The sequence below is a fragment of the Equus asinus genome, chromosome 22 (genome assembly GCF_041296235.1).
Source record: "Equus asinus isolate D_3611 breed Donkey chromosome 22, EquAss-T2T_v2, whole genome shotgun sequence".
Classification (NCBI taxonomy): Eukaryota; Metazoa; Chordata; class Mammalia; order Perissodactyla; family Equidae; genus Equus; species Equus asinus.
In genome coordinates this window covers 68,858,225-68,870,523 of record NC_091811.1, presented here as the reverse complement: position 1 = coordinate 68,870,523, position 12,299 = coordinate 68,858,225, and the positions used below count along the sequence as shown (strand labels likewise).

Here is a 12,299-nt window from a genome sequence, read left to right as displayed (position 1 = left end):
ACGAATGTGCAGACAGAGGGCAGGTTGCAGCTGAAAGACATTCCTGAGGTTGAAGTAACAGAGTTTGGTAAACGATCAGCCATGGAGTGTAGGAGGGGTCGAGGCTGACTCCAGTCTGCAGTTTCGGAGGTCTGCTGGGGAGTGAAGGGAGGGCAACACGGGAGGCAGCTGGCTGAAGTCGGCCAGAGCAAGGACGACGAGTTCCACTTTGAACGTATTGATGTGCGGAAACTGAGGGACACCAGGCACACACGTCTGTACACCAAACAGCTGTAAATATGGGTCTAGTGCTTGGCAACAGAATTTGGGATATGCTGATCCAGGGGAATACCCGTTCAGGGTGAGCTCTTGGTGCTCAAATAAAACAGTTTCCGAAACAGGACTCGGCAGACAAGAAGGAGGGTGAACCACCGCCAGCCTGAGGGAAACAGAGAGGCTGATGAGAACCAGAGACACAGACGCCCCGGAGGCGGACAGGAGAGAGTTTCCCCGAGTGAACGTGGTGTGGTGACCAGTCCTGGAGAGAAGGCGAGCAGGATGCGGGCTGGAGATTTTTAATGCGATCCAACAATAAGGAGAAACTTCAGAAGAGTAAATCAGAGGAGAAGCCAGATGAGACTGGGTGGGAGCGTGAATGCGACGTGAAGGAGACTGGGTGTTTTTCAGGGTTTGGTGACGAACAGGAAGAGAAAGATGGAGAATGTTTGGAAGGAGGGCAGAGTCGAGGGGAGAGGTGGAATCTCCCTGTGGAACCACTGACCCCCAAGGAGGCTCCCTTACCCTCCCCTTTCCCTCAGATGGACTTTTTTACACCAATTTTTGAGGTGTCCTTTAACATAAACTATTCCCAGAATCTTCTCAGAACCGGGCTGGGCATAAATAACCAGCAAATGTGCATCTACTGCCAGGGGCTCCCTCCTAGCCGAGTGCAGCCCGGGAAGCACCTCTTCAAGGCCCTGGCACAGCCACGGGGGAGAAGGAAGCCCTGGGCAGAGGAAAGAATCACCTCTTGCCCATAAGGTCAAGTGCTGGGAGAAGTCACCCAGTTTTCTATACCCACCAATGAAACAGAGCAGACGTTTAACAATTCACTCCCTTTCTGCTTACAGTGTCATTCTGGTGTTTTCTGATACTGTTACAACTCAGAATATACAGACGAAACAGTAATTTTCTCATCACTACACAATCATGCTATCAAATCTCCCTTACCCATCCCTCAACAACATTTTGAGTAGAATCTACAAGTTTCTAGACTCTTTGATTGTTGCACTGTGCCCTGGTCCAGGATCTCCTACCTGATTCAGAGCACATCTTCCTCCACGTGGGCTGCTCCAGGAGGGCAAGTCAGAGAAGCAGCCAACAGCCTGGGACCAGAGCAGAGCTTCCTAACCTCCTCTGCGGCAGAGACCTCACTGAGCATCTGTTGAAAACTATGGAGCCTTTCCCTACGAGTATGAGCCTACACAAGTACCTATTTCCCAATTTCAGAGAGTTCAAGTGCCCCGTGAACCTTAGCCCAAGTTAAGGACTCTGAGCACAGAGTAACTTTTTTTTTTTTTTTTTTTGCTGAGGAAGATTAGCCCTGAGCTAACATCTGTACTAATCTTCCTCTATTTTATATGTAGGTCACCACCACAGCATGACTGATGAGTGGTGTAGGCCCACGCCCAGCATCTGAACCTGCAAGCCCAGGCCACTGAAGCAGAGCACACCAACTTAAGCACTAGGCCATGGGGCCAGCCCCCCAGAGTAACTTTTTTAAGTCAAAAAATGCACATTAGTCTCAGGCAGATAATGACAGTCTGCAGATTGATATTTTTAAAACTTCCCAGCAAATAATTTGGCAATGCTTACAAAGCCCTAAATTTTGAAAATACTGTGTGCCAACAATTCTATTTTGGGGAGATTCATAGAAAATAAATGAGTAAGGATTTGGGGGAAATTCATCGCAGTACATGTATAATGGGTGACACCTAGAGCCTCAGTGTCCAACGGCGAGAGATGGGTAACTATGGGGCATCTCAAAGAGGCTCTCTCACGCGCTCTGGGGCCTGACAATGGCAGAGGTCTTCTCCTTGCTCCTTGTTGCCATTTCCAGATCCCTTCTTCACAAGCTCCAGCTCATATGAAGCACATGCCACATGGCTAGGCCATCTCCTGGCAGTGGCGTCTACCAAACTCTCAGTCACTTTTCCTTTGTCATTTGAACCAGCATCTCGTTCCCTGCCTTCCCCTCTCCAACACGGCTCTTGCATCACTGCTGGTAGCTTCAACATCCACCAGTAACACCCAGCCCCAGTTCTCACATACTTCACCTCGGCCACCTCCTCTCATGACCCCTCCTGACCTGGGCGTCCCCAGGCACTGCACCATCCTCTGAAACCTCAGTTTCAAGTCCTGTGCTCTCTGACTAGCTGAGCCTTCCCGCTCACTGACACTGGCACGCCTACTCTACTACCTTCACCCATGGGGACCCCGTTCACGCCTTATTCCCACTTTTCCACCCCTCCTCACCCCCCTTCCACTCTCACCTCCCTTCTCACCCAGTTCGATGCCAGGGTCCATCACTCTAACCACCCACCTGCAGAGACTGGTGACTCTCCTCCCTTCTCTCCGTCTGTGGAACTCGGGGAAATCTCACCTTTAGTGAAACCCAGTTCTTCACCCACTCGAGGCCTGCACCTGAATAGTAGCTGAATGCTGCTGAGAAGATCGTACAAATGTAATGACCTCACTAAAGTACCTCACCACAATCTCCAATGGACGTGGCACTGACGAGTAATCCTACTGTTTATTTCCCAGCAGATTAGCTTTTTTTCTCTCTGTAGTGAATTGAAAAATAGTCCCCCAAATGGTCTGACCACCCAGAACCTGTAAATGTGAACTTGCTTGGAAAAAGGGTCTTAGCAGATATAATAAGTTAAGGATCTCAAGACGAGACCATCCTGGATCAGGTGGCCCTAAGCAAAATGACGAGTGTCCTGATGCGAAGAGGAGAAGAGAACAAGGTGATGAGAGGGCGGCGGCAGAGATCTGAGTGATCAGTCCACAGTCAAGGAGCAGCAAGGATGCAGCACCCCCACAAGCCAGGAGAGCGACGTGCAACGACCCTCCCCCACAGCCTTGCGTTAGGGCAGCCGTGCCAGCTCCCTGATTCTGGACTTCTGGCCTCCAGAACTGAGAGAGAATACATTTCTGCTGTTTTAAGCCACTCAGTTGGTGGTAATTTATTATGTCAGCCCCGTGAAACTAATATGCCCTCTAAGAAGATAACTTCATAATTTACTCTCCCTCCTAAAGCCCTTGAACAGTCCCCCCACACTCCCTCCAAGCTCCCTCTTAGCGCACCTCAAACTTCACAGGTAAAGCAGCAGGAACCTAGCAGGCTCCCACCTGAAATCTAGCTCACCCCTCCACCTCTGCTCCTGCTGCCAGTCAGCCAGCGCTCCTGCTGCCTGAGGGCACGCTCTCTCCAGCTGCTCCGGACCCATCCTCACCCACACTCTCGAGGCTCCCCTCCCACAGTTACGCCCCCTCCGCTTCTGCATCCACATTGAATCATTCCCACCAGCAAACCATGCTTTAGTATCTCCCATCTTAAGAACAAAATTGTCAAATAAAAACTCTTGCCTCCACACCCCCTCCAGCTATTGCCCAATTTCTCTGCTCCTGGCACAAGGGAGCTTCTCAAAGGCATTACAGGCATCAGCCTCTCGCCTTCCTCTCTCTCCTACCACAGACTGAGCTTTCTTCTCCCAGTTCATGGAAACCACTTGTCAGGGTCATCCACAGCCTTCTTTCCCAAATTCCATGCTCAATTATCTGGGATTTCAGAAACACTGAAAACATTTGACTACACTCTCTTTGAATCACTATTCTTTCCTAGCTTAACACCACTTCAGCGGCCCAGGGTTTCACCTGTTCGGATCCTGGGCATGGACATGGCACCACTCATCAGGCCACACTGAAGCAGCGTCCCACATAGCAGAGCCAGAATGACCTACAACTAGAATATACAGCTATGTTCTGGGGGCTTTGGGGAGAAGAAGAGGAAGAAAAAAAAAGATTGGCACCAGATGTTAGCTCAGGTGCCAATCTTTAAAAAGGAAAACAAAAACACCAAGGAGCCAGATAGTGAATATTTTAGATTTTGAGGGCCGTGTGGTCTCTTTTGTTACCACTCAACTCTGCCAGCATAGCATCAGAGCAGCCACAGATAAAATGTAAATGAACGAGTGTATTCCAATAAAACTTTTTACAAAATCAGGCTGCAGGTCAGATTTAGCCTGTGGGCCATGGCTTGCCGACCCCTGTTGTAGATGAGTAAGTAATGATAAGAAGAGATGTTCACTCTATATTCCAGGAAAAAGTCCATTATTAAAGAGTATAAACAGTATAATCCCATTTTTGTTTTTAAAAAACACATAAGATCAACACTAAACTGAATAGCACTTATCACTAAACAGTGAGTGGCAACGATGACCTCATTTTCGGTTATGCGCATTTTCCAAAGTTGTCCACGTATTGAATGTTTAGCTTGTAAGACATTGTGGAGTCTTCCAAAAACCTAGTCCTAACTCCAAAGTTGAAAAGACGACATCATCAATAACACCACAGAACGTGGTGGAGGGTTAGTCAGGTGATTTTGTTCCAGATTCCCTGGAGGTGGGGAGACCCTCGGCAGTTCTGAAATGCAGGGCATGTGCATTTCACCTGGTTAGCTCTGGCCTAGTTATGGTGCATTTTGAATTCTAGTTAAATCGTCTTCTCCCTGAGGATCCCAGCATGAAAGCAGAAAAGGGATTTCTTCTCTGTGGCACCAAGCCATCACCTCTTTGTTTTGGATGCTTTGTGCCATGGCAACAGTTTCCAGCACCTGCCAACATCAGAGAGGACTGTTCACATAATCATAAGTTGCTTGCGTGAGCTGGCTGATTCTTCTTGTCCTTAGTGTGTCCTTGTTCCCAGACAATGCTGTCCCCACACAGAAGCAGAGGCTGCCTCACTAATAAACAAGGAGCTCCTGCCTCTGTGGGATAATTTCTGAGAGGCTAGGATGCAACAGCACGTCTAAAATTCTACCATTTAGAGAAGGTAACCTTTTTTTGGCTCATCTGATCAAAACGGCTTCGTATTCAATGAAAGCGTGGTGAATACAAGATTCTATAGAGATGTAAGATGGCATCAGATCATTTGCCATTTGTACTTTCCGTGCAAGCTCAGGTTTTATCGGGACAGAAGGAAGAGGGCATAAGGGTCCTGGTTGTCTGAGAGGGCGAGAAAGTGGTGGTCCCAAAGTGAAAGAAAGACAAAGAACTCAAAGACTGGCCTGAGGACAAAGACGCCCTTTACCCAAAGCACAGCCTTGCTGGGGGCAGCCCTGGCAGTGGGCAGCCCCTGCCGTCCACACCGCACTCAGCTCTTCAGGCCTTCTGACCCTCTCACAGGAATTCAGAAACATCACCAGTCAGTTGGTTTCATTTCTGCAGAAATAACATTCAGGGACCACTGGAGACAGTTACCATCTTCTTTCTGGTAAGGATGGAACCTGAGACTTTCCACCAGCAGGCAGCACTGTCTTAACCGCCGCCGCGGGTTCCGTTCTCGGGACCTTCCAGCTGCTGGTCAAGTTTTCCTCCTTCTGTATGGAACTTGCTGTGTTCTCCAAACCCAGCGTTCAGCAACTGTGTGTTGAACGGAACAGTCCTTTGCACGCTCTTTCATTCATGGATCCCATCAATGTTACTTGTATAAGTGCTGACATCATCCAGGCACTTTTCCAAGCTACATCTCGCTTCTACTCAGCAATTCTACTTGCCTCGCCTTGAAGCCTTTCTAGATTCATCCCACTGAGTCAGGCCCTCGGTCACTGCTTTTCAGCTCCAGAGCCTTCTGCATTTTCCCCGTCTTCCTGCACATGTGGCACCTCCGTGGTATTCCTGCACAGCTCGTGAGCAGTGGCTGCTTTTCCTGCCCTGCATCCCCACCAGCCTCTTTTAATAATAGCTACCTAGAAACTTAAATCTTAAGCAGGGAGACAGGCCAAAAATGTCTGAAGCTTCTTTGACGGCAGCTTCCTGAATGGACTTCGTTGCTCTTAGAGCTCAGGAGCTGCTGCGTGGTTCCCGCGCTTCTCCTTGTCATCGACTCTTCAGGTGTCATTTTCCCACTCTGCTCAAGCAGGTGGGAGTCTCCTCTTTTGTTTCAGGATAAGCTGACAAGCACTTGAGACCCTGCTCCAGGGCACAATGAAGAGGATGACTAAACAGCTTCTCACCAACGCAGAACACTTCCTCTTTAAAGATTAAATATATGAACAATAAATTACTCTTCTCAAATCAGTTTTTATAAGTTGTTCTAAAAATCTTGGGAATAAAAGATGAGTCCTCTGATATCAAAGTAGTCCCAAAGAAACACCCATAAGGAAAGAAGAACGTAAGGTCACAGCTTTCAAAAACAAATGAAGAAAACTGAGAAATGGGATTTACTGTACTTCATTTTCTTATTCCCTTTTACCAGAGGGCTGTTCTAAGAATTAAATGAAATGATGAATGAAAGCGAATAGCACAGTGCTTGACACGTGGTGAACGCCCAATAAACGGTACTAATGTGGTTCATACGCCAGGGGAAACGGACAGTCTCCAAGTTAACTAACCTAACGCTCTGCATGTTAAAAGATACATTTTTTTTTTTTAAAGATTGGCACCTGGGCTAACAACTGCTGCCAATCTTTTTTTTTTTTTTTTCTGCTTTATCTCCCCAAACCCCCCTGTACACAGTTGTATATCTTAGTTGCCAGTCCTTCTAGTTGTGGGATGTGGGACACCGTCTCAATGTTGCCTGATGAGCGGTGCCATGTCCGCACCCAGGATCCGAACCCTGGGCCACTGCAGTGGAGCGCACGAACTTAACCACTCAGCCACGGAACCGGCCCCTAAAAGATACATATTTTTAAAGATAAAATCATGATTCTCATACCAATGTAAGAAGAACTTATATCAAAGGTTTTATTTACTTAACCAGTGAAGGAAGCAGAAAGATTTTATAAGTGGTTCAAGGAGAATTCAAACAGATATACCGATAGATGAATAGATAGGTAGACAGATGACAGACAGAGAGAGGGACATGTGGATGGAATTCAAACAGCAGACATACAACTAGATCTCGAGAGACATACCGATATAAACTTTGTGCATAGATACAGATAGACAGATGTCTAGACCTGGATATGCCATGGAATGAATTTACAAATCAATGCAAAACTGGCTTGTACTGGAACTATTGATCCCCTAAGGACATAATTAATTTGCATATGTGTGGATAAAAATAATTTGCATTGATATCAGATATCTATAACATGTAGTTTTAAAATACATAGCTCTTAAATAATGAAAGGCACAAATCCCAGAGAACCTGATCGCCCAGAAGAGCATGACGTACACATAGTTTTCTACGGAAGACCCAGTAATCTATCCATCCACAATCAAAGTCTCTTATAATTTTTCTTTACACGGAAGAGAAACTCTCAAACAGAAGAGTTCTGCTGAATTAAACTCATTCTCCTTTATTTAAGATAACCTGATTATAACATAATACATTCTATGAAGCACTTAAATAATAAAGTATGAAGAAAATAAAAATCTCCATATTCCTACCACTAAGAGATAACTATTCATACTTGAAGTGTATTCATCCAGTTTTTTCTACGTATTTGTGTGCACGTGTATACATATAACTGTTTTCAAATTAGTTTTAATAAACTTTATTCTAGAAAGATATATCCAATTGTATTACATATACCTACTTGTAATCTACTTTTCCCCTTTATATCATAGACATTTTTCCTTATCATTTTTAATAGCTACAAAATATTCCATTACATGGAAGAACCATAATTTATTTCACTAACCCATCACTATTAGAAATTTAAGTTGTAACCAATTTTCAGTTATTAAAACAATGTTCCTCTCTTCTGACCAGCCTTCTCCTGCAGCGGTGCCAGCTCTGCTGAAGAAGCCAAACATCTCACATGGCCTCTGAGTGTCCAGGGGACACTGGGATCCCTAGAGCACCCGGTCCCCCTCTTCTGCTCTAGCTAACAGGCCCACCTACTGCGTCAATGGCAGACAGGGGATCTGAATTAGAGTTGGAACCACCAGCTGCCTGGAACCACCCCCTGTTCTTGTCATTGTCCTGAGACACACCATACAGATTTAGACATATTTGAAAGTTTAAAATAAAAACTAAGATCATCAATGGCTTTGAGCCCAAGGCCATTTAATTCAAGATATCGTCAATCCTTTTAATTAAGATACTTTTCAATACGAAAGTATTTATAAGGAAAAATACATTATTTAGAGCTTCGTTTCTCAGAATGAAGAGTCTGAGGAAATGGAGAAAAACAGCTTTCAGTCGGGTAACAAATTGCCAAACTTTTCTTGATTCTCAGATCTTGACTTTTTTTCAAGATCATATTTAATTAGAAACTGACACCCAACGAGAGCACGACATGCAACAACTGGCTCTCTTTAGAACACCATGTCTAGTTTCGTGTCCTCATTCTAAGGAATATTTGAGAATGGAAATCATCATCCTCTACAGGAAAGGCTTCAAGGTCCTACTGGCTACCACTTGAAAGAGGTGGTGTTGGACTTCGCTCACAGTAAGTGATCAATATTTGCTGAGTAGTGGAAGCAACAAAAAATCGACGACTCGCTGTGTGATTTCAGGGAGAGGAGGATGGCTGAGCTGGTGCCTCCATGCTTCCTTTCTAAAGTCTACATCCTTTCCATCTAGTCACGTGAGGATAATGTAGGAAAATACTGACCGTTTTCTCTCTTTCTGTGGAGAAACGACTCCCTCCTCACAAGAAGGCTTCATGGAGCAACAGAGTTTGTTTAGACTAAGAAATGCTACTGTAATAACCAGATATTGTAACAAGCTACACAGAGGATGTGTGGAAACTGTATTCCCAGGGACTTCTGAAAACAGCACAAACAAGGACAGCATAGGGATCCCCGGTAGAACTCCACTTCCCAAGACGGCAGGGAGACCAGATTAGTTTTTCAGATCCTCTCCAGCTCCACAAAGAAATCAAGCAGACTTTTCACATTTGTAGAATGAATTAGTGGTTTCTCTAAAAGAAAGCAGTTGTAACTATAGCTTGGAGCTTGCTATCTACTGTTGGAATGGAAGTTGCACAGGACGTAACACCAGGCAGTAACAATCGATAATGTTATGTGTGCCTACTGTGTGCCCAGCACAACCCAGGTGGACACAATGACTAGGCCACTGGCAGAGGCAGCACACTTGTTGGGTGGGTCATGGGGCTGAGATACACAGTAATTCTCTTGGTCTTATATTCCAAACGCAAAATGCAAGCCACAGAAACTACTGCACTGTGCTCATTCCTTCTGATAGTGACCTAGAATCACCCTCTCCCTGGTATGACACCCCGCACTGTTTGGTGCTGGGTCAATTCCATTCAACCTTTAAACATCTAGTATTTGTCGGACACTTTACTAATCACAAGAAACGCCAAAAGCACTTCCTCAGCATCTGCCAGGATCCTGTAAAGGAGCAGGTCTGCCCTCGAGCCTTCTCATACCCCTCCTGGGAAAGGCCTTGAAATGTGAAGGGCTGCGGCCACGTCTCCCTTCCCGTGGAAGTCTGAGTGCGGCCACCTGAGAAGGAACTGAAGCCGCGCCCCAACGGCACACCAAACGGTGCCACAAGATGGCAAGTCCTTGCTGACATTTTCAACAGACCCGCGACAGAACATCAGGCCAGCCGAACGCAAGAAGCTGGACTGCCACTTCAGGCTTTTACAAGAAATAAGATCTGTGTAACTACGTCCCACAGTACCCTCGCCCCTGAGGAAAAAGATGCTTAACTTCAAAAACAAACCATCATGCAACCGCACATTTTTTAAGGGTTGCGAAAAACGAAGATGGGATTGGGGAAAAAGGTGCTCCTTTGCTGTTTTAGGCTGGTTTGTATTTGATTATTGTAAGACAATAACTGTCCTACATAAAATCTTACATTTTTCTTGTGCTATCTTCAGCAAGTTTAAAGATAAAACAAAATCTGCCATCTTTGAGATGTAGGGATTAGAAGGGATAAAATCCAGGACAGGGACAAACACTAGCGACACAGATGACCCCTTGATTCTTTTACCAACCAAGCGCTAAGATGGAAATCCTGTATCCAAACCACTGCCCATACCATGGATTTCTGCTACAAATGCAGCAAACAAGGCTGCAGTCCGATTTCAGGACAGCGAGCACGACGGCGAGCATCTCTCCCGAGGCCAGCTTAGCTGCAGCCCACGCAGGCACGGCTCCGCGGAGGCGGCCTCTTACCTTCGAAGAACTGCCGCAGAGCCTCGTCCTCGCCCAGCACGTCCATGGCGCTCGCGCCCCGGCTCGGTGCTCCCGGACTCGGCCGTCGGGCCTGGGGAGGGGCCGGCCGTCCTCCGGCTCAGGCCGAGGACCGCTCCTGAAAAACCCTCGCTTGCTTTCTGCGGGAGGGAAGCATACCTTCAGCCAGCGAGCTGTGCCCGGAGGACGGTGACGTTCTCGAAACGACTGTGAAGCCAGGAGGAGAGGCAACCATGCAGAAAAAAATTCCCCCAGCAGCAAAGCCCTCTACCCTCCTGTCGGGAACTCTCTCTGTGCTTCTGTCTCTGTCTTAAGGACCTTTGTCCTCGGCGACACATGTAATTACATAAATGGGCAATAAATACATAGTCTTATCTCTTACTTGTCCTTTTACACCAATATATCTCTCTCACTCTCTATCAACCACATCGATTCAGCTACAACCAAGCAAAGATGCAGGAGTCTTTTTCCTTCAGACAAAGGGGGCAAATCAATGTAAGCACTTTTACAGAGACCAATAATAGCAGGTAATTTAAACAGGCTTGCCATAACGAAAAGTCAGCACTTGTTAAATACTTCCAAATTTACTCACAGTGAAAACTTACATTCCTTGACACACGTAGTCTATTGCCTCCGGAGTTTATTTTCTTTGGAAGTATAAACCATAAAGTACAAGAGGTCTCCCTAATGAGCAATAAAGTCACATCTGATGTAATAATTCTGACAACCAGGTAAATGGTTCACTCCTAGCTGGTTTCACTCCTAAACATAAAGCCGGACCACAGTAAATGTTTGGTTCCACTGCCTAGCTATTAATTTATTTAATTAACAGCCTAAGAAGACAATTAGAAAATTAAACCAGTTCTTTCAGCCTCTTCCTCTTCTCTTTCTCCCAACTCTTATTTTTAAAACGTTTTTAACCTACAGAAAAACTGAAAGGATAGCACCATGAAATATCCATATACTCTTCATCTAGATTTCCTATTTAGTAATATTTTCCCACTTCTACTGTTTCTCTCTTGATATATAAATATACCTTTTTGGTTGAGCCATTTGAAAATAAGTTGCTGACATCTTGACATTTCACTCAGAAATAATTCTATGTGTCTCCTAACAAATACAGACATTCTCCCACATAACCAAAATGTCAGTATTACATCTAAGAAATGTAACATTAATTTAATACTAATATCCCACATACAATTTCCATCACTGTCCCAAAAGTATCTTTTATGGCTTTTTGTTTTCTGATGAAGGATCCAATGGATGTTCACACGTAGCCTTTGGTTATGTCGTTGTGAGAACACAGAACACTCTGCTTGTCATTTTGGTGGTTGGCGGGCTTTTTACGACATGGACACTTCTTTAACAATCCAGGCCCACTATCCTGTAAAACGTGCCAGATTCTGAATTTGTCTGATTGTTTCATTATTGTTAGAATTAGTACAGGTGATGTGGTATACTTCCTAATGAGTATTTCAAAACTTCACACCTATCAACCGTTCCTTGAAAACGAGCAAACTGATTTTACCTTGGAAAGAGAAGAGGGTTAGAGTCCTATTTTGAAGGTCACATTGGGACCCAGATCTTTAAGGACAAAACCCAAAGTTGCTTAAAGAAATGGACTGTCGGGCCAGCTGCTGACATAGTGGTTAAGTTCCCACGCTCTGCTTCGGCGGCGGGCGGTTCAAAGGTTCAGATCCGGGTGCAGACCAGCATCGCTCATCACACCATGCTGTGGCAGCATCCCACATACAAAATAGAGGAGGATTGCCACAGATGTTAGCTCAGGGACAATCTTCCTCAAGCAAAAAGAGGAAGATTGGCAACAGATGTTAGCTCCAAGACCAATCTTCCTCACAAAAAAAAAGAAAAAGAAAAAAGAAACATTTTCTGTTTGTTTCAATTCAACTTGTGCTA

The 12,299-nt window shown here is 45.4% G+C and overlaps 1 protein-coding gene across 9 annotated transcripts in view; it reads right to left on the bottom strand.

Moving 5' to 3' along the window:
• The window catches only part of MYRFL (myelin regulatory factor like), a 118,874-nt gene extending 108,138 nt beyond the window's left edge, over nucleotides 1-10,736 (bottom strand). For 2 of the 9 annotated variants that reach the window (XM_070495076.1, XM_070495077.1), the window contains exon 1: nucleotides 10,539-10,736. In XM_070495076.1, the coding sequence (XP_070351177.1) occupies nucleotides 10,539-10,614 (76 nt within the window). In that variant the 5' untranslated portion in view covers nucleotides 10,615-10,736. Of the gene's footprint in view, nucleotides 1-10,361 lie in introns of all 9 variants that reach the window. The other 7 variants (XM_070495074.1, XM_070495071.1, XM_070495075.1 and 4 more) reach the window with 5 other exon arrangements.
• Nucleotides 10,737-12,299: the final 1,563 nt, after the last annotated feature.